At 44.7% G+C, this 22,869-nt stretch overlaps 2 protein-coding genes across 15 annotated transcripts; both read left to right on the forward strand.

Annotated features, from left to right (window-relative positions):
- The first annotated feature begins 250 nt into the window (after nucleotides 1–250).
- LOC118291787 (gastrula zinc finger protein XlCGF57.1) lies at nucleotides 251–18,715 on the forward strand. 14 transcript variants are annotated; one of them, XM_047330115.1, is made up of 4 exons: nucleotides 6,359–6,489; nucleotides 6,529–6,631; nucleotides 10,847–11,047; nucleotides 16,815–18,715. In XM_047330115.1, exons 2-4 carry the CDS (start codon nucleotides 6,547–6,549, stop codon nucleotides 18,467–18,469), a joined length of 1,941 nt encoding a protein of 646 aa, XP_047186071.1. In that variant the 5' UTR covers nucleotides 6,359–6,489; nucleotides 6,529–6,546; the 3' UTR covers nucleotides 18,470–18,715. The 14 variants fall into 14 exon arrangements, with proteins under 14 accessions (XP_035476081.1, XP_047186069.1, XP_047186070.1 ...); XM_047330112.1 differs by having other exon boundaries at nucleotides 6,362–6,489; nucleotides 6,529–6,621; nucleotides 10,837–11,047; XM_047330113.1 differs by lacking the exons at nucleotides 6,359–6,489; nucleotides 6,529–6,631 and adding an exon at nucleotides 258–378.
- Nucleotides 15,081–22,869, forward strand: LOC118291793 (zinc finger protein ZFP2-like). Its single transcript, XM_047330118.1, has 3 exons — nucleotides 15,081–15,396; nucleotides 19,352–19,655; nucleotides 20,509–22,869. Exons 1-3 carry the CDS (start codon nucleotides 15,268–15,270, stop codon nucleotides 22,053–22,055), a joined length of 1,980 nt encoding a protein of 659 aa, XP_047186074.1. The 5' UTR covers nucleotides 15,081–15,267; the 3' UTR covers nucleotides 22,056–22,869.

Raw genomic sequence — 22,869 nt, forward strand, 5'->3', positions numbered from 1 at the left:
CATTCATGAATGAATGACACAATACAAGAAAAAAACCTTTCAATCAAATTTCTGTTTAATTAATTGGTAACACTCCACAGGGTGATTATTATTTATCTTAAAGATTCCGGGTTAGATCATCAAATATAGTGGTTTCTACCAAAGAATGTAACCTGAAGTGAAGGAAGCCTGGTGTCCCACTCCGGTACAGTAGGTGGCGGTATTCACCTTAACACGGTGGTTCGCGATTAAACAGAGAGAAGAAGAAGAAGAAAGCGGAAGAGGAAGAAGATGAGTTGCAGAAGAGGAGCAACATGTTCGCCGCGCAGCTGCTGCGAGTGTCGGTACATGAGCGGATCGGCGCCGCCGCTGAAGACTTCCTGCTGCAGGTGGAGAAAGGAGAAGAAGCGGCTCGAGTCCCGGCGCTGAGAGCGCTGCTCACCGAGCGGCTAACGGCGGCGGCGGAGGAGATCGTCGGTCTGTTGGAGGAAACCGTGGCGGAGTACGAAGACCGAGTGGAGCGGTCCGAGCGGGAGATCTGCCGCCAGAGGAGGCTGCTCGATGCCGTGCTGAAGCCCGAAGTCAGGCTGCACCGAGCAGGTGAGTCCCTGCTGCCTGGAGCCGGAGGACCGCGAGCGGGGACGGCTGTTGTCGACTAGCTAATGCTAACTAGCTAACCCCTTTTGAAAACAATTTGTTTCAAACGGTCCACAACAGAAACAACCACAGCAGGAGCTCGTGTGCAGAACACAGACCGTCAGTCAAATATCACTAGAAATGAAGAATACTCCGGTCGCTAAGCTAATGGCTCTGACGTCACTACACGTTGTTACTGAGTGAATGATTTGGGACTGGTCACGTGACTCGGACCCGGATGTTCATTCTTTCACATGACGTTGTTGAAATCTTTATGTCCTTGCAGATGAATAAAAACCTCCCGTGCCCGGCGAGTAAAGTCTCGGCCCTGCAACTTCTCTTCAACAGAGAAGCTTAACCAACTATTCTAAAATCCACATTTGGTTTCAACCATGTTTCCTGCACACAGGTGGCATCTTGTTAACTGGGTAATTCATTAAACTTCTAGCATTCCATTGTGGCAATTCCACCATTATAACTAACCAACCCCCCACGACTGCTCTTGACGTGCTTGACCACTGGGTTCATTCCTCACGTCAGCCCACCAATATCAAGAAGATGAGCTGCTGCTTTTAAAAATATGTCAATTCTTTCTGTTTTAGATTTAACCTCCACTTGCAGAATTCACTACCCTTTATGTCGACCTTTACTTTCTCCTCATTTGCCTGAAGTGGTTCTGTTGTGGGTTGTTTTGCTGCTCTGCTTCTTTCGTCCAGTCCTCCTCTCTGACTCATCTTAACAGCATCTTCATACGTTATCTTACTTCCCCCTTTCAGGTTGATTTACCCCCCCCATCATGTATTAACATATATTCTGTTTGAATTGTGTTTCTGGTATATGGCAAAGACTGTAATAAGTAATAATTAGCTGAGCCTGTTGTAGAAATTCAGATGCGGGAAGTCTGGTTTACAAGGAGTTAATGAACAGCTGGTTTATTAGGGGTAGTAAGACATTTGGGCCAGGAAGAAGGAGTCAGAGAGATGATTGGGCCAACAATCTTGTTGACCCCGGCCGCCTTGGCCTGGCTATTTAAGATGTCTTTTCTGTATCGTCTGGGTCAGACCTCTGAACCATTCCATGGTGAAATGAGCTCTGAACCAGCTGAATAGACTCTGTTTGTACTCTTGACTTTGTTTCAATTAAATGTGACATGTAGACAAACTTGCTATTTTAGAATGATTTATTTGTTCATTTCTTAAGGAAATCAAGATTTCCACCACCTTTACTACTTTAAATTTCTTTCATCCTGTCTGTCTGCCTGCTCTGTTTCTCAAAACGGTCAAGTTCACCAGACTCATTGAAAAAATCCACGCCCCTCACCAAATCTCAAAATGATCTTGTACGTAAAATTTTCCAGAGCTATCTCCTTAGTTCCTCCCCCATAAGCTGCAATACCACTGATTTTCTTTTAACCATTTCCTGTTTTCTCCCTCATTCTCTCGCTTCCTTGGCTCACCTCTGTACTGTCATCACTATCAACTATGTCTGAAACTCCCAACTCTGGCTCATTCACAACGGTTTCCCAACCCTAGCAATCTCTCCACGTTTTTGACCTCCAAGTGTATGTCTTTCGTAACATTTAGTGAAAGTAAAGCCCCTGGGGTGGAGGATGACTGAGGAGAGGGTGAATGAGTTCCATCTCGCTGTGACCCGTTCATAGTGAGAGACCAACCCTTTACAACAGTAGAGTCCAAGTGTTTTAGGTGACAGTCTGACTGTAAATATTGAGTTGTGTTCAATCTTCCTAAGATGGGCCCTATGTTAGTCCAATCACTCAACACACATCATTGTTCAAAATAGTGCTGTTCAGTGTTCAACAATGTTCTAAGTACAGTACGAGAAACATGCAAGCTTCGACTCCGCTGCTACAACTCCATCCTAGGGGAAACACTGGTTATAATACAGCCACTACTGAAATATTGCTCAACAGACAACAGTAGAGTGTATCACCAAACTATCCAGATAAGTTCCATCCTTTAAGCTTCTCTCCTCTACCCTGCAGACGTCCCGCAGCTGATGGTGGTTGAAGAAGAGTTGCCCCCTGAGCAGCAGCAGTGGAGCCCCAGTGTGAAGCAGGAGGAGCCAGAGCACACCCACATTAAGGAGGAGCAGGAGGAGCCAGAGCACACCCACATTAAAGAGGAGCAGGAGGAAGTGTGGAGCAGTCAGGAGGGAGAGCAGCTTCAATCGCTGGAGGAGGCTGATATCATTAAGTTCATTGTGAAGAGTGAAGAAGTTGAAGAGAAACCTCAGTCCTCACAGCTTCATCAGAGACTGACTGAGGAGAACAGAGAGGGCTGTGGAGGACCAGAACCAGCCAGGAACTCAGGTCCTGCAGGACATTTAGAACCAGGTCCTGAGGACTGGATTGAAGACTCTTCTAAACGTAAGACTGAAGACAGTGATGCCTGGAAGGAGACCAGAGAACCATCAGGTTCAAAGACACTAAAAAATAGTAAAGTGTCTGCTGGTGATATGAGATGCAATACTGGTGGGAAACCATTTAGGTGTTCTGAGTGTGGTCAAAGATTTAGACAAAAGGAAACGCTGAACAGACATATGTTGATTCATTCAGGAGAGAAATCATTAAGTTGTTCTGAATGTGGTCACAGATTTAGACATAAGCAAACGCTGCAGAAACATATGATGATTCATACAGGTGAGAAATCATTTAGTTGTTCTGAGTGTGGTCAAAGATTTAGACATAAGCAAACACTGCAGCAACATATGATGATTCATACAGGTGAGAAATCATTGAGTTGTTCGGAGTGTGGTCAAAGATTTAGACATAGGCGCACGCTGCAGCAACATTTGATGATTCATACAGGTGAGAAACCATTTAGTTGTTCTGAGTGTGGTCAAACATTTAGGATAAAGAAACACATGCAGACACATATGATGACTCATACAGAAGTGAAACCATGTAGTTGTTCTGAGTGTGGTAAAAGATTTAGGGTAAAAGGAACCCTGCAACAACATATGATGATTCATACAGGAGAGAAACCATTTAGTTGTTCTGAGTGTGGTCAAGCATTTAGGCTAAATAGTCACCTGCAGAAACATATGATGATTCATACAGGAGAGAAACCAATTAGTTGTTCTGAGTGTGGTAAAAGATTTAGGGTAAAGGGAACCCTGCAACGACATATGATGATTCATACAGGAGAGAAACCATTTAGTTGTTCTGAGTGTGGTAAAACATTTAGGATAAAGAAACACCTGCAGACACATATGATGATTCATCCAGAAGTGAAACCATTTAGCTGTTCTGAGTGTGGTCAAACATTTAAGCAAAAGAGAAACCTCCAGCCCCATATGATGATTCATACAGGAGAGAAACCTTTAAGTTGTTCTGAGTGTGGTAAAAGATTTAGGTTAAATGGAAACCTGCAACGACATATGATGATTCATACAGGAGAGAAACCATTTAGTTGTTCTGAGTGTGGTCAAGCATTTAGGCTAAATAGTCACCTGCAGAAACATATGATGATTCATACAGGAGAGAAACCAATTAGTTGTTCTGAGTGTGGTAAAAGATTTAGGGTAAAGGGAACCCTGCAACGACATATGATGATTCATACAGGAGAGAAACCATTTAGTTGTTCTGAGTGTGGTAAAACATTTAGGATAAAGAAACACCTGCAGACACATATGATGATTCATACAGAAGTGAAACCATTTAGCTGTTCTGAGTATGTATGTGGTTCGGCAATAAAGCAGTTTGAGGTTTCACATTATCTGTTCCAGTGAAAATGCACAACACAACAGACACAAACAAATTGAATAGTCTGCGCTTTGATTTATTCAGAAACTCAGAAAAGGCAGAGAATATGGATGAAGAGTGTTGTGCTACAGTTCCTCCTCCGGGTTTCCCGATCGACGCACTCACCGCCAGTCTCATCACAGCTCACACTACAGGAGATTGGTTCGCTGACGTGTCCAGATATTTAGCCTGCTAGATATCTGGCTGACGTGTGGTGACAAAATGTTTTTCTATATGTATCCTCCTGACAGTAGCATAAGCCATTATAAAACAATCTCCCTGAGCAATTCATCACTGTCTGTAGAATAAAATAGTAAATCGCCCATCTACCTGAACTCAATCATTCGGGCTCACGGAACATCGTCCAGCGTTTCTGTCCCTGCACACGAGCAAATCTGAGTCCAAACTGTCCTGCTCTGTGCAGAAACGTGTTGTGGGATCAGCTCGTCTCCTCTCACCTTCTACAGCCTCTCGTCTCACCAGCTCGGACTGCGATGTCCTCATCTGATCTTCTTCTCTTTGTCTCGTTGGACACATTCAGTCTATTTGATGCCATATTTCAATAAATGTGAATGTTGTGATTAAATCTGATCAAATACTATGTGATCCCTGCTCTGCTATTTTAATCTTGTCATAATGTAATCCAAAAAAAGTTGTTGAAATTGGGTTGAACTATAGCTGAGCTGAGGCTTTTACAGTAACACTGTTGAAAAAGGTAATGTGAAACAGGAACCATATGGTCGTACCCTCAAGTAATGTTCAGACTTGGCCAAAATGGCCAGCACACAAAAAAAGTAACCAGCACACACACACTTGATTATGTTAACACACACAAAAAACATGCAGTCTGTGTATAAAGAGATGAGAGAAGAGAGAGAGTGGAAATGTATATGAAGTGAAGCAACAGAAAGATTGTTGTGATCGGGGTGGTTGTAAATCAGTTGAGCTCCTCTGGATCATCCATCAAGAGACAGGAGTACGTGAGCAAACAAACAGCGCTAAAAAGATTTCAAGAAATCTTCAGCCAAGAATGAGAGAAATCAAACTATAAGAGAATAAACACTTCCAAAAAGACTGGGTGATAATTTGGACTTTAGAGTTCTTTTACTCACTCTGCTGACATTGAACAAGGACTATGAATGGACTTTGGAACCTTGGACAGGGTTGTGAGTTTGTTTCAAGGGACTCTGTCCTTCAGCAGGAAGGGACCGGTCGCACTGGCTGAATGACTGGACCCTCTCCCCAAAATGATAAGTTATCTATGTAAAGCTTGTGCATCTATGGTAGTAAACACTTCGGAAATTGTACTGCGCAACAGCTTGAAAAATCACTGCACTATCCCTTTAAGGTCACTGATACATGTTGGGATGTTGTTCCTTTCTTTTAAGGCTGTGACAGAAAAGGCTGACTGACTAAAGGCACTTTTCCTAAATGGAATAGTGCAATCCCCTCTCGTGACTCCTCTCGTGATCCTATGTGGATTTGTACTAATGCTAACAAAAGAGTGTGTGTGTGGGGGGGGGGGGGCATGCCGTGTATAATACTGATAACGCTGATAATTTTGGTCACTATAACAGTGATGTTAAAATGTCATCCCCTTACATCTCTAGTTCACACCACACGTGACGCAACTTTTTCGTGCTATGAGATCACATGACGCAAAGTTCAGTTGAAGAGCCACATATTCAAAAGAATCGTAATTTCCATGGGATATCTGTTTGCATTGGAGGGAATAATCAAACAATTTGGCAACTCCATGCACCTCTATTCTTATGTATTGTAGCTTCGATCATAAAACTTAAGTTGAGAGGGATTGACTCGATTGGTCTGACCAGGTTTCAGTTAAAAAAACATTGATTAGGAATGTTTTCCCTGCCCGAGAACTGACGTTTAATAAGGCTCTGCTTAATGTGCTAGAAGCGTTATTTTTGGTAGTATTATTATTTGGGAGTTCTGGCTGGCAATGAATTGATATTTACTTTGTGGCGTGAGCTTATAGTCGTCGTTGTCCTCCAGTCCGGCAGAGGGCGCTGTTCGCTCTGCGCTTCGACCCGGAACTCGGTGTCTCTGTTTCCTCCCGCTCGCTCTCTTTGTTCGCTCCGAGCCTCGAGGTGCAGAAGAGGAGCAACATGTTCGCTCCGAGCCTCGAGGTGCAGAAGAGGAGCAACATGTTCGCCGTGCAGCTGCTGCGAGTGTCGGTACATGAGCGGATCGGCGCCGCCGCTGAAGACTTCCTGCTGCAGGTGGAGAAAGGAGAAGAAGCGGCTCGAGTCCCGGCGCTGAGAGCGCTGCTCACCGAGCGGCTAACGGCGGCGGCGGAGGAGATCGTCGGTCTGTTGGAGGAAAGCGTGGCGGAGTACGAAGACCGAGTGGAGCGGTCCGAGCGGGAGATCTGCCGCCAGAGGAGGCTGCTCGATGCCGTGCTGAAGCCCGAAGTCAGGCTGCACCGAGCAGGTGAGTCCCTGCTGCCTGGAGCCGGAGGACCGCGAGCGGGGACGGCTGTTGTCGACTAGCTAATGCTAACTAGCTAACATGCTCTCCGGCTGCTAAGCTAGTGGCTCTGACGTCACTACACGTTGTTTTCGAAGTGAATGATTTGGGGCTGATCACGTGACTCTGACCCGGAAGTTCATTCTTTCACATGATGTTATTTTAATACGTTAAGTGGCATTTTCCTTCATTATCACAAACATGTAAACAAAGATGGACGACGCGTCTCCAACATGGATGTATCATAGAGCTCGACACCGTTCGACCGTTCAGTTCCTGCAGTCGAGACCTCACGTTGTTTTTATTTGCGTGTATAAACTAGACATTACGGTAACGGCCGTAAGAAGTGATTTCATAATAAAAGAAACGTTCCTGAAATATTCAGAAGTTAAGTGATTAAACTAAATCAATGCATTTGAAGTGTGACTCAGGATGTTCTGCTGTTCCAAGACCCCCCCCCAGTGTCGCTTAGACAATATCAGGATATTATGATGTGGACATGAAGAACTACATCCCTCAAAGATGACATTGTCAGAGCTTTAATTTTATGTTTCGTCACAATGTCCTGATATTCGCTGTAGTGTTCTAATCTCGATCGAAACTGAAGTATGTCTATGGAAACTGGAAGTTTTCACTTTAAAGCAACCAGACATTTTGAGCGCTTTCATTTTAAAAGCCCACATCAGAGTGTCACTGAGGGCTGCTTATCTTTTATATTGCTGTTACAATTCTTTCCATTATCTTTCCCATGTTTATAGTCAGTCCGTGTGTGTGTGGTGAATTTGCATTGCAGGTTACAGTCTGTCTGTTGATAATAGCTGCAGCGATTCAAGATAGAGGAGAAGTTTCTGTGTGTTATTTACCACAGTGTTTAGGGTTCATCCCAATTTAGAGACGATAGACAATGATCCTGAGACTGATGATGGTCAGAGCGATCGCTGAACCAGAAATTAATAATATATTTAATTTTGCATTGCCACACATGCCATCTCTCACACGTTCGTTTCTTGGCCTCAAAGCTTAAAAAAAGAATCATAATTTAAAATTGTTGACATTTTTCCAGTAACTACGGGAAAAGACAGAACAGACAAAGAAAGAAAAAATAAGTAATCAGTTGTTTCTAAACGCCTCCCCTCGCACCGTTTGGACTGTGAGAGAAAAAGAGAGACCACCTTTGCTCAGTACATGAAGTTGTCCACTGCTTCACTAATTTATCTACTTTTACCGGCTTAGAATTTGACTTTACTTCTGCTTCTGACCCGGTGTAATATTACAAGTTGGTGCAACAGGCTTAACAATGAGACTGGCCAATTATTACATGCTGTATTAAACTATTAAAATTTAGGCTTGGTTAGTAAGTTTGCAACAGTAACCACTGATCTCACTTCTATGGGTCCTCAGGTTGACAAGAAAAGCCCCTCCCCGTTATCTTGTATCAGTCCAGTGTTGAAGCAGCACTGACGGTCGCCCATTGCTCCCTGACGTTTGTATTTCCTGTTCTCTGCAGATGTCCAGCAGCTGATGGTGGGTAAAGAAGAGATGCCCCCTGAGCAGCAGCAGTGGAGCCCCAGTGTGAAGCAGGAGGAGTCAGAGCCCCCCCACATTAAAGAGGAACAGGAGGAGCCTGAGCCCCCCCACATCAAAGAGGAACAGGAGGAGCCTGAGCCCCCCCACATCAAAGAGGAACAGGAGGAGCCTGAGCCCCCCCACATTAAAGAGGAGCCAGAGCCCCCCCACATTAAAGAGGAGCAGGAGGAAGTGTGGAGCAGTCAGGAGGCAGAGCAGCTTCAAGGGCTGGAGGAGGCTGATATCATCGTGTTCACGGTGAAGAGTGAAGAAGATGAAGAGAAACCTCAGTCCTCACAGCTTCATGAGAGTCAGACTGAGGAGATCAGAGAGGACTGTGGAGGACTAGAACCAGCCAGGAACTCAGGTCCTGAGGATCATTTAGAACCAGGTGCTGAGGACCAGACTGAAGACTCTTCTAAACCTAAGACTGAAGACAGTGATGCCTGGAAGGAGACCAGAGAACCATCAGGTTCAAAGACACTCAAAAATAATAAAGTGACTGGTGATATTAAACGTAGTACTGGTGATAAACTCCATAGTTGTTCTGAGTGTGGTCAACGATTTAGACATAAGGAAACGCTGAACAGGCATATGAGGATTCATCCTGGAGAGAAACCTTTTAGTTGTTCTGAATGTGGTAAAGGATTTATACGAAAGCATGACCTTAAGTCACATATGATGATTCATACAGGAGAGAAACCTTTTAGTTGTTCTGAGTGTGATCAAAGATTTAGGGAAAAGAGACACCTGCAGCAACATATGAAGACTCATACAGAAGAGAAACCGTTTAGTTGCTCTGAGTGTGGTAAAGGATTTAGGCAAAATGGAAACCGCCAGAAACATATGAGAATTCATACAGGAGAGAAACCATTTAGTTGCACAGTTTGCAAGAAAAGATTTACCTGGAAATCTCAGGTAAAAAATCATCTGTGTGTTAGTGAGTCTTCAAAGCTTCAGAGTCCTCAAGGCTTTAGAGTTCTGGTTCTCCCCAGACTGTGGAGGACCAGAACCAGCCAGGAACTTGAGTCCTGATGGACTTCTGGAACCAGGTCCTGAGGACCAGATTGAAGACAGTGACAATTAGAATGAGACCAGAGAACCTCAGTTTGGTTTAAACGGAAAAAAATATCAAACTCGCCGCTGGACTGCGTCACATACACAGATCGAGGGGAGACAGTCAGTAAAAGTACTAATACCACACTGTAAAAATACTATGTTTTCTTGACGTACAAGTAAATGCAAAACTGCAGTCATAGTGAGGAAGATCTACGTAAAGTATTAAATGTGAGTTACTTAAGTCTGCAGAGGAATGCCCCATGTTAGTTATACTTTTATTTCATTAGATCTTTATTATTCATTGAAGCAGGGAAAACATTGAAGAAGGGTATTAATAATGTTGTCATTTGATCAGTATTTTACTTTTTCTGTACCTGTGCTTTTGTTAATAAAAAAAAAATCTTTCTTTCTTTCTACCATAATATTGAGTATTGTTTTTCTTATACTAATATTGTATCCAAGTTTTAAAATTTCGGTATCGTGACAACCTTAGACAAATCACATGTTCTGGCCTTAGTGGCCCACAGTCGGCTCCGCAGCGGTGAAGGTGTGGCCGGAGTCTCTGGCACAGCAACAGCTCAGTAGGCCGCTCTGGCGTATTCCACCTCGATGGCCGACACCGGTGACCGATGAATTTGGCGTATTCGGGGAGCAGGGAGATAGCTCTCCAGGGCAGAATTTGCCTCGCTCCTGGACAGCATGGTCAGAGACGCTCTGAACACGAAGGTGGCTCATAACATATTAATTAAAGAGGCAAAAGTTGACCTGTTTCTTTGCAGACCTCCTTAAAAACAGCTATAAAACCATATTGAGATTTTTTTTGTACTAAATGAAACAAATGTTAAGGATATCATTATTTAAATAAAAACAGCAGAAAGGTGACAGTATGGGACCTTTAAAGGCTCATATCTTTTGGGCGATAATATATGAAAATGTCAGCCTCCGAGCCCAAGTTACAGTGGAGACGTGTGTATTATTATTATTGTTATTATTATTAATCTTTATTTCGGACACATACAGTAGGTCCATATAAGCAGAGAATAAAATTAAAAAAGATACAAATACAATACAAGGACAACGAGACAAAATCTAGACATTTCAGTTCACAATATTAAGGCATGACTCATAATAATAACATTCAATTAACCGGATACAGGTCTGCGATTGACACGCCTTGTTTTTTGAATCTGCATGACGTGTCAGTGAGAGGCTACATTTCCATAGGTCACGTGACAGCGTCACTTCCAGCGGGGCTCCGGAGAACTGCTTCATAAACACGAGACGTGCGTCGGCACTGGGCATCGAGCGACCCACCAGCACCAGCTGAAGACTTCCTGCTGCAGGTGGAGAAAGGAGAAGAAGCGGCTCGAGTCCCGGCGCTGAGAGCGCTGCTCACCGAGCGGCTAACGGCGGCGGCGGAGGAGATCGTCGGTCTGTTGGAGGAAACCGTGGCGGAGTACGAAGACCGAGTGGAGCGGTCCGAGCGGGAGATCTGCCGCCAGAGGAGGCTGCTCGATGCCGTGCTGAAGCCCGAAGTCAGGCTGCACCGAGCAGGTGAGTCCCTGCTGCCTGGAGCCGGAGGACCGCGAGCGGGGACGGCTGTTGTCGACTAGCTAATGCTAACTAGCGAACATGCTCTCCGGCTGCTAAGCTAATGGGTCTGACGTCACTACACGTTGTTTCTGAGGTGAATGATTTGGGGCTGATCACATGACTCTGACCCGGAAGTTCATCCTTTCACATGATCTTATTTTAATACGTTAAGTGACATTTCACAGAAGAACATAGAGCTGGATACCGAACGGCCGCCGAAACAAAATGGCGGCGCGGTTCAGTTACTGAAGTCGAGCCGTCACGTAGTTTTGAGTTGCGTGTATATACTAGACATTACGGTAACATCCTTAAGAAGTGATTTCATAATAAATGAAACGTTCCAGAAATATATGGAAATTCAGAGATTAAACAACAAAATCAATGAATATGAAGTGTCACTCAGACAGTTTCGGGATGTTCTGATGTTGGAGCCCTTAGAAAATGTCCTGGATGAGCTATTGTCCCAATTCTCTACAGATTTGAATTAAAAGGGAACTTACTGTTGCCACAGACCAGTACTATTTCAGGCAGTAGATTTAAAGCCCTCAAAATTCCGTATAAGCTGTATTTCCACTGATTTTCAGGTTGCTATTAAGAGCTTTCTACAGACTAATTTCAGTTAACATTGATAATAGATCATCTCAGTGTCACTAACAAATGTGTGATCGGGACTTTTAAACCTAAATTAAACCTAGGATTTTTACTTTTTCACATGTGCAGTTTTTCTCCCCAACTACTGAAAAGTGCAGAGTTCTCCTTTAAGCTTCTCTCCTCTCCCATGCAGGCGTCCAGCAGGTGATGGTGGGTGAAGAAGAGTTTCCCCCTGAGCAGCAGCAGTGGAGGCCCAGTATGAAGCAGGAGGAGCCAGAGCCCCCCCACCTTAAAGTGGAGCAGGAGGAACTGTGGAGCAGTCAGGATAGAGAGCAGCTTCAATGGCTGGAGGAGGCTGATATCATCAAGGTGACTGTGAAGAGTGAAGAAGATGAAGAGATACCTCAGTCCTCACAGCTTCATCAATCTCAGACTGAGAAGAACAGAGAGGACTGTGGAGGACCAGAACCAGCAAGGAACTCAGTTCCTGAGGACCAAACGGAAGACTGTTCCGAACCTGAGACTGATGACAGTGAAGAATGGGAGGAGACCAGAGAACCTCAGTCCGGTTTAAACACAAAAAAATGTAGTTGCTCTGCGTGTGGTAAAACATTTAGTCAGAAGAAAACGCTGCAGCAGCATATGAGGATTCATAGAGGACAGAAACAATTTAGTTGTTCTGAATGTGGTAAAACATTTCGTCAAACAGAAGATTTGAAGCGGCATAAATTGATTCATACAGGAGAGAAGCCATTTAGTTGCTCTGAATGTGGTAACAGATTTAGCCTCAAGGGAAACCTGCTGAGACATATGAGGATTCATACGGGAGATACAAAAGAGAAACCATTTAGTTGTTCTGAGTGTGGTAAAAGATTTAGACGAAAGGGGGTCCTGCTGAGCCATATGATGATTCATACAGGAGAGAAACCATTTATTTGCTCTGTGTGTGGTAACAGATTTAGGCTAAAGGAAAACCTGCTGAGACATATGAAGATTCATACAGAAGAGAAACCATTTAGTTGCTCTGTGTGCGGTCACAGATTCAGGCTAAAGGTAGACCTGCAAAGACATATGATGATTCATACAGGCGAGAAACCATTTAACTGCTCTGAGTGTGGTCAAAGATTTAGGCTAAGTGAACAGCTTAAGTCACATGTGAGATTTCATACAGGAGAGACACCATTTAGTTGCCCTGACTGTGGTAAAATATATACCCAAATGAAAAATCTGAAGAGACATATGAGGAGTCATACAGGGGAGAAACCATTTAGCTCAGTTTTGTGGTAAAAGATTAACAAAGAAGAAATCTGACAACACGTCAGACCACACAGTGAAGAAATTATTCGGTTGCAGAGTTTTGTCTTTTTGGACAAGGTTTGAGTTGGGTGTACTTACCATTGGAGTAATAGTCAACGTGACAATGTTATTTCCAGCAGCAATATAAAGGGTCCCAAAGTGGTCAGGCAGGTATGCTGACTTGATAAATGGTCTTGGGGGCGGGGCCAAGTTTCTGCATCCACAAGGAGGAAGTCTCATTTTGTCCCCACTGCACGAGCAAGCATACAGTATGACGCTCGTAAGAACCCATCTGTCTCATCAGCGGGTTAACTAAAGATGTCACAAGTTAATTGGAGTGAATTATAAGGTAAATTATCTTGAAATAGCTTTGATGGCGTCAATAAACAACTGATATATCAAGCTAATAACTATGTATAACACCAACTGCCAAAGATGTGCACTCCCCTGACCATTGCGCAAAAACATTTACCAGGAACATGAATACATGTTAAATTATACAATAATTTGAATTTCAGAATTAAACATAATAATGACAACATAATGAGGTGAAATTTATATATTGTCATCTGAATTTAATTTAATTTAAATACTTCTCACATCACTACCAAAAGTAAAAAAACTTGGTTTGAAAAATTTACATGACTCCTACAACAGGTCTGGACCAGTCATAAATTATGTGCGTATTTAAAAGAAATCTCAACATACGGAAAAGGTGATGAATGCAGAAAGTTTTCTTAAATCACTCTGACACACAATTTAAGAACAAATCTGCATGAGGCCCATTGTCTTGAAATTCACGCTGTAGACTCCTGCAGCCCCATTTCCAAAATATGAAAATGTCAGCCTCCGAGCCCAAGTTACAGTGGAGACGTGGCCTTTGTCCACGTTGTAAACTCTGAGCCATGCAGTAAGGTATCTGAAGTGTACAGACCCAATTGTTCACAGGGAAAAATGTTAAATCAAGCTGAAAGTTCTCTGATTGTCAGCATGTTCTGTCCAATGGCGCTACCTCAGGGTCCCACAGTGGTCGGGTTTTGTCGTTGGAGACATGCTGTTCACTGACAATATGTCTGTGGAGATTCTCATTCATCCAGGTCATAAATATTCACAAGGGTGTTGAATCAGGAGCTACTGGACTTGGTTGTAGTTTTATTGAAGACGTTTCACAATACCAATGCGGGCCACAGGAAGTGACGTCAATTATGGGGGGTGCTGCAGTGTGCATGGACGGGAAGGTCGAACATAAATCCATTTTCTTGCTGCTATAGGCCTTAGACTTATTGTTATACCCAGTTTTTCCCCCCCATCAGCATTAAATGTACTGTCGTTATTTTTATCTCCACAGTTTCAGTGCTGCTCATTGTGTGTCTGTTGTGTATCTCTTTGATATTTTAAGGTATCTCTCACTATGTAAAGAGCCTTGAGATCATGTATGTTGTGATTTGGTGCTATACACATAAAATGTAATGAAACAGGTGTGTGCTCACATTAACATGTAGCCTTGGTCCAGGCTAATATCTGGATTCCTCCTCTGCAGACTCTCAGACACTGGACTAAGTTCTGATTCCCAGGAAATAGAGATTCCTTATCTTCTGCACTGGCAACCTGATGTGCATATTGATGTTAAAACACCCTGTGTATGTACCAACACTACAAGGATTATTGTGAAGATTTTTATTCAGAGAAAAGAACAGTTGAGAGGCGACAGGAAATGAGAGAGCGAGGGAAGGCCATGCAACAACAAAAAACAATCCAGGGCTGCTGCATCATTAGGACGCTCCTTGTTTCTTAGTTGTGTTCTGTTTGTAATCGCTTTAAAAAGAAGGAAACATAGAAAATAAAAAACTGTGCATGGGAAAAATAAGAGCAACAAAATACAGCAACTTTGGTCACAGAAACAATGTGATCACCAAAAAGGAAGTGAACTGTGTCCAAACTTGGTGATGAATAAATATGTTTCACTGTTGTTCATAAGCTCGTTCATTGGTTCACCGGTGGCGCATGCGTGTTGTCACGTCTCCTGGAATTCCAAAGAGGGTGAGCAACAGTGTAACATCTCACATAATGTACACTTTTAAAGCTTCTAAATGCTGCGTTCCATGTGGTTATGGTTGTACACTAATGTTAACATCAAACGAAAACTTTATATATAATTCGTTTGTACCTATCAAACTAACTTTTCTTCTCCGCCACATTTTAATATCGGCCACTGTCACAGGGAAGAGAACTCCGGAGCAGAATGAGCCGACCGCCATTAAAACCCACGAAGAAGAAGAAGTTTACAACCAATCATGTTGCGATCTTTTATCTGTTGTGGCCAAAGAACTCGACCGAGCCTCGAGGTGCAGAAGAGGAGCAACATGTTCGCTCCGAGCCTCGAGGTGCAGAAGAGGAGCAACATGTTCGCTCCGAGCCTCGAGGTGCAGAAGAGGAGCAACATGTTCGCTCCGAGCCTCGAGGTGCAGAAGAGGAGCAACATGTTCGCCGTGCAGCTGCTGCGAGTGTCGGTACATGAGCGGATCGGCGCCGCCGCTGAAGACTTCCTGCTGCAGGTGGAGAAAGGAGAAGAAGCGGCTCGAGTCCCGGCGCTGAGAGCGCTGCTCACCGAGCGGCTAACGGCGGCGGCGGAGGAGATCGTCGGTCTGTTGGAGGAAACCGTGGCGGAGTACGAAGACCGAGTGGAGCGGTCCGAGCGGGAGATCTGCCGCCAGAGGAGGCTGCTCGATGCCGTGCTGAAGCCCGAAGTCAGGCTGCACCGAGTAGGTGAGTCCCTGCTGCCTGGAGCCGGAGGACCGCGAGCGGGGACAGCTGTTGTCGACTAGCTAATGCTAACTAGCTAACATGCTCTCCGGTTGCTAAGCTAATGGGTCTGACGTCACTACACGTTGTTTCTGAGGTGAATGATTTGGGGCTGGTCACGTGACTCTGACCCGGAAGTTCATTCTTTCACATGATGTTATTTTAATACGTTAAGGGACATTTTCCTTCATCATCACAAACATGTAAACAAAGATGGACGACGCGTCTCCAACATGGATGTATCATAGAGCTCGACACCGAACGACCGTTCAGTTCCTGCAGCCGAGACCTCACGTTGTTTTGAGTTGCGTGTATAAACTAGACATTACGGTAACAGCCGTAAGAAGTGAGTTCACAATAAAAGAAACGTTCCTGAAATATATAGAACTTTTGATTAAACAAAATCAATGAATATGAAGTGTCACTCGTGGGATTTCAAAAGTAAAGTCTTTGAAAATGTCATGTAAGAGCTTTTGTCAGCATTAAATCCAAATTAAAATTAAAAGGAAACTTCCGGTTTCCACAGATCAGTTCCACTTCAGACTGACAGTAGACCACCCCCACAGTGTCACTCAGATATGTCTAGCATTATAATATTGCGGACATGCTCTCCAAACAAAGCAAATTATTTGCTAACACGATTTTCTGTACAACAAGTTGAAATAGCCACTGATGTTTTCTTTGTTTAATATATGAAATCGTATTAAAACCATATGGGGTCATTGACACCATTATGGGCTCAACATTGAGACTGGACCTAGAACGTCAAGTTACGACGGACTTAGCATAAGACCAGTTAGTGCTCCCGGTCCCAGATGAAAAGCTGTTGCCCTGACGCCCCCAGAGGTTCCAATTATTCAAATATTCAAATTTAGGGTTTGTAAGTATGTTTCCCACAGTAACCACTGATCTCACTTCTAGTGGTCCTCAAATTGACAAGAAGAGCCACTCCCCGTTACTTGTATCAGTCGTCCAGTGTTGAAGCAGCATTGACGGTCGCTCATTGTACCCTCATGTTTGTGTTTCCTGTTCTCTGCAGATGTCCAGCAGCTGATGGTGGGTAAAGAACCGTTGCCCCCTCAGCAGCAGCAGTGGAGCCCCACTGTGAAGCAAGAGGAGCCAGAGCCCCCCCACATTAAAAAGGAACAGGAGGACCCAGAGCCCCCCCACATCAAAGAGGAACAGGAGGAGCTAGAGCCCCCCCAAATTAAAGAGGAACAGGAGGAGCCACAGGCCCCCCACATCAAAGAGGAACAGGAGGAGTCACAGCCCCCCCACATTAAAGAGGAGCAGGAGGAAGTGTGGAGCAGTCAGGAGGGAGAGCAGCTTCAACAGCTGGAGGAAGCTGATATCATGAAGTTCACTGTGAAGAGTGAAGAAGGTGAAGAGAATCCTCAGTCCTCACAGCTTCATCAGAGTCATACTGAGGAGAATGGAGAGGACTGTGGAGGACTAGAACCAGCCAGGAACTTCGGTCCTAATGGACATTTAGAACCAGGTCCTGAGGACCAGACTGAAGAAATATCAGGTTCAAAGACACTCAAAAATAGTCAAGTGTCTGCTGTTGATACAAGACGTAGTACTGGTCAGAAAACATTTAGATGTTCTGAGTGTGGTAAAACATTTAGCCGAAAGGAAGATCTGAAGAGGCATAATATGATTCATACAGGAGAGAAACCATTAAGTTGTTCTGAGTGTGGTCAAAGATTTAGACAAAAGGTAGACCTGCGAAGACATATGTTGATTCATACAGGAGACAAACAATTTTGTTGTTCTGAGTGTGGTCAAAGATTTAGGCTAAAGGAACATCTGAAGGCGCATATGATGATTCATACTGATGAGAAACCATTTAGTTGTTCTGAGTGTGGTAAAACATTCCGCCTAAAGCAACATCTGAAGTCACATATGATGATTCATACAGGAGAGAAACCACTTAGTTGCAGAGTTTGCAACAAAAGATTTACCTGGAATTATCAGCAAAAAAACCATAAGTGTGTTGGGGAGTCCTCAAAGCTTCAGAGTCAGACTGAGGAGAACAGAGAGGACTGTGGAGGACCAGAACCAGCCAGGAACTCAGGTCCTGAGGACCAGACTGAAGAGTCTTCTGAACCTAAGACTGAAGACAGTGATGATTGGAAGGAGACCAGAGAACTATCAGGTTCAAAGACACTCAAAAATAGTAAAGTGTCTGCTGGTGATATGAGACGTAGTACTGGTGAGAAACCATTTAGATGTTCTGAGTGTGGTCACAGATTTAGGCTTAAGGGAAACCTGCAGCGACATATGAGGATTCATACTGGAGAGAAATCATTTATTTGCTCAGAGTGTGGTCAAGGATTTAGGGTTAATGAACATCTGAAGTCACATATGATGACTCATACAGGAGAGAAACCATTTATTTGCACTGAGTGTGGTCAACGATTTAGGCTAAAGGAACATCTGAAAGCACATATGATGATTCATACAGGAGAGAAACCATTTAGTTGTTCTGAGTGTGGTCAAAATTTTACTCATAAGCATACACTGCAGCGACATATGAGGATTCATACGGGTGAGAAACCATTTAGTTGCAGAGATTGCAACAAAAGATTTACCTGGAATTATCAGCAAAAAAAACATCGGTGTGTTGGTGAGTCCTCAAAGCTGCAGAGTCCTCAAAGCTTCAGTACATTACATTACATTACACTCATTTAGCAGACGCTATGGTCCAAAGCGACTTACAATAAGTGCATTAAGGTTATCATCGGAAGGTGCAAAAAAAAAACCAATCTCCGTTGATTTAGTTTCTGATAGTATCTACAATTTGATTTTCAAGTTAGGGTTATGATGAATATTTTACTTTTTCTGTACCTGTACTGTTTTATGCCAGTTGCTAATAAAAAAATATATTATATATATATATTTTTTTAAATATATATATATATTTTTTTTTACCTAGGATCATTTTTCCTGTTTACCGTGATATCCAAAGAGGTATGAAGGAACGCTTTTCTTTAATTCTTGTTTTTAAGCTTAAAATAAATGGTATTGTGTCAACCTCATGCATTAAACAGCCATCAGTGTGTGAGTCCTCAGAGCTCCATCAGATTCAGACTGAGGAGGATGTTTCCGACAAAGCCTCTCTCTCATTAATTTATTATTTACCCTAACTTTATTTACCATAATTGTTTGTCTCACTGTCATTGTTCTAGTCCACCTTATAATTTTCAAACCAAATGTTTGACCGTGTCTTGTCTCACTTGTTGAAAAGAGAGATCACCTGGAACAAACCATGAAGTTACTCAAACATTCCTCATCCCGCTCACCGAGGATTAAAACTAGGATTCATCAGTTAGATTGCTTTCGAAATCGACTCTTTAAATAATAAATACTTTTGTACTTGAGTCACATGTTGACTGTACTTGTAACAGAGTATTTCTACTCTGCAGAATTAGTACTTTAACTTGACAACGCATGAGTGTATCGTCGTCGTTGTCCTCCAGTCCGGCAGAGGGCGCTGTTCACTCTGCACTTCGACCGGAACTCGGTGTCTCTGTTTCCTCCCGCTCGCTCTCTTTGTTCGCTCCGAGCCTCGAGGTGCAGAAGAGGAGCAACATGTTCGCCGCGCAGCTGCTGCGAGTGTCGGTACATGAGCGGATCGGCGCCGCCGCTGAAGACTTCCTGCTGCAGGTGGAGAAAGGAGAAGAAGCGGCTCGAGTCCCGGCGCTGAGAGCGCTGCTCACCGAGCGGCTAACGGCGGCGGCGGAGGAGATCGTCGGTCTGTTGGAGGAAACCGTGGCGGAGTACGAAGACCGAGTGGAGCGGTCCGAGCGGGAGATCTGCCGCCAGAGGAGGCTGCTCGATGCCGTGCTGAAGCCCGAAGTCAGGCTGCACCGAGCAGGTGAGTCCCTGCTGCCTGGAGCCGGAGGACCGCGAGCACTTCCGTTCAACTTCAAAAGAAAAGCCGCGAGGGTCAGTGACGTAAACACGATGATCTGATCACACGTGGTCCGCTGTGAGTGCAGGTGTGACTCACCTGGTGCGATCACAGACCACAAATCGACCTGAAGCTGCTGATCGTCAGATCCATGGATACAGTTTTTAGCTGAAGTTCACTATCGAGAGAATTCATTTGTCCAATGAGATCAAACTGTGATGAAGACAGGTGACGTCGGACTGTTTCAAGTGTGATGTCATATTATTGATCATAGCTCTAATAAAATGTACAGTATCTGTTGTCAGTGACAGAACGGGGTCTCAATCGTAAACTTGATCACTTCCTGTTCACCTACAGTCGATTATCAGACTGACTTCACGTTTTAATAAACATTTATAATATGAGTGCCTTTTCTTTTGTATATCAGTTATCTGATCATATTATTAAAAGAAAATGTAATTCATAGAACTTGAATGAAGAAAATAAACATAATTTATTTTACGTAAAATGTAAAAAACTAAATGCAAATTCTTTTCTGCGTTGTTTATCAAAAGGCTTATATCGGATGATATCATTGGTCGAGGTTGTGGCAGAAAATTGCAGTGTTGAAATATTTTCTTAACTTAAATATCTGGTTCGTCTGATGTGAGTATTAATATTTACAACATGAACATGAAGTATTTCATCCAGATCCTCCAAAGAATATCAACTATCAAATAATATCTTTCCCTTTAATCTTGGATGTAGATTCGTGGAGCCTGATTGAAGACGGTGAGTTAAGTTTCTTCTCGAGTGTGACGACATGTTGTCTCCTCAGAGCTGCTGCCGCCTGTGAACCCGGACCAGACTCGGCCTGAAGACAGCGTTAGCGATCTTTCCTGCACGCCATCGCCATCTTCATCAACACAGCCGTCGCCCTCGTCGTCGTCATTGCCATCTCCGTGTCCATCGCCTCCCTGCCCCTCCCCCACCTACGACCCACCTGCCTCTCCGACCACCTCTGTTGTCCACAGCAACAGCGATCCCGACAGCGACTGGGCTCTACAGTGTCGGACTCTTGGCTCGAGAAAAAAGAAAATAGGCCGACTGCGACTCGGCATCAGAAAGGAGCGGAAGCGGGCGACTCCACTGAGTTTCAACTGTATGGTTTGTGGACGATCTCTGCTGGGGAAAGGTTTCCTCCTCAAACACGTCCTGCAGGTCTGCGCCAACGACCCAGAGCACCGCTGCGGGTACTGTGGCGAGCGTTCAGACTCCGCCGATGACCTTAGCGTTCACCTGCAGACGCACCGAGATATGAGTAAAACCTGCACCTACTGTGGGAAGAGCTTCCAGTCTATTCTGGCCCAGGAGCTGCACGTCCGGCTGCACACCGGAGAGAAACCGTACAGCTGCCACGTCTGCGGCAAGCTGTTCAACCAAAAGGGGAACTTGACGTCACACATGCGCGTCCACGCCGCAGAGAAACCCTTCCCGTGTAAAGAGTGTGACCGAGCCTTCTGTCACATGACGTCTCTGGAGCGACACATGCTGCAGCACAGCAGCAAGGCGGTGCACACCTGCAGCATCTGTGGTCAGGAGTTCAGGAAGCAACACGGCCTGCGGCGACACATGACCACTCATCATAAGGACAAACCGAGGAGATACCGCAGCTCGTCGCAGTCCTACGTCTGCAAAGTGTGCGGGGACACCTTTGGCAGGAAGACTTTGTTTGTGAAACATGTAGAGACTCACCTGCAGGACCCGGACTGCTGCTGCGGACTCTGCGGACACCAGTACGAGTCGGCCGCCAGCCTCGCCACTCACCTCCGCTCCCACCGGGATGTGAGCAACACCTGCGACATATGCGGGAAGTGTTTCCCAGCTCACGCCGCGCTGCTGATGCACCTGAGGGTTCACACTGGAGAAAAACCCTACCCCTGCCGCTTCTGCGGAAAGTCCTTCAACCAGAGCGGCAACCTGAAGACGCACCTGAAGATACACACTGGAGAGCGTGCGTTCTCCTGCAGCCTCTGTGGGAAGGGCTTCACCCAGAAACAGACCCTGGACACTCACGTCCGCTTCCACAACAAGGAGAGACGCTTCCTGTGTCAGGTGTGTGGCAAAGGCTTCATGCAGGACGTGGACCTGAAGAGACACCTGCTGATCCACACGGGGGAGAAGCCGTACGCCTGCAGGGTCTGTGGGAAGAGCTTCCAGGCCAAACGATCACTCAACGGACACCTCAAAGTCCACAAAGCAGGGGGCGCCGAGACCGGACCGGAGCCAGATCAGGTCTCGGAGCCAGATCAGGACTCGGAGCCGGATCAGAAATCGGAGCAGCAGAGGACGGACACTTCGCATTCAGGCTTCCTCCAACTGTAAGAGGATGTGTGTTCGAGACCGGACTCAAACCAACGACTTCACTCAGGACTCAATCTGCCAGTGACGGTAACTTTCTCTCTGGTCCCAGTTAGTTCTGATCTCAAGTCTCAGTTATGAAGGTAGGTTCAGGCTGAGATGTGTCCAAACACTATCGGCTCCATAGAATGTATATAAAGGTGGATGACATCACCATAAGCCCCGCCCCTTCCATGTCATGTGAGGTCGTTCTTATCACTGATGTTTGTTCACGTGTTCATGTTTCTGACCACTTTGCTTCTCATTAGTTATTTGATGATATAAAAACGGCCAGGAGACGTGATTGACTGCTGACACTGACACACGGTTGGTGGAGAGCGTGTGTGGGTGGGGCCTCGATACCACAGCTCCACTCCACGATCACCAGCACAAGACCGAAGCTCCTGAATCTGAGATATTTTAGCTTGGTGTTTATACGAGAGGAAGAAGAGACGTGTCATACATCCTGTGGTTTGCTCACATATTCAGAACTCATGACAACCTGAACCTTCGTTGGTTAATTGTCACCGATCCTGAAATACATCAAACATTTTCTGCTTTTAGCTTCTATTTGTTTCCCGTGTAAAAGTTTGCTCACTTCTAAATATTTAATCGATTGATCGATTAATCCATTTGATGAGAGAAAATTATCTTTGTCACTATGTTAAAGAGATGGCCCTGCGATAGGCTGGCGACCTGTCCAGGGTGTACCCCGCCTCTCGCCCAATGTTAGCTGGGATTGGCTCCAGCGACCCCCCGCGACCCTTAAATGGATAAAGCGGTAGACGATGAATGAATG

Source organism: Scophthalmus maximus, chromosome 22 (genome assembly GCF_022379125.1).
Source record: "Scophthalmus maximus strain ysfricsl-2021 chromosome 22, ASM2237912v1, whole genome shotgun sequence".
Lineage (NCBI taxonomy): Eukaryota > Metazoa > Chordata > Actinopteri > Pleuronectiformes > Scophthalmidae > Scophthalmus > Scophthalmus maximus.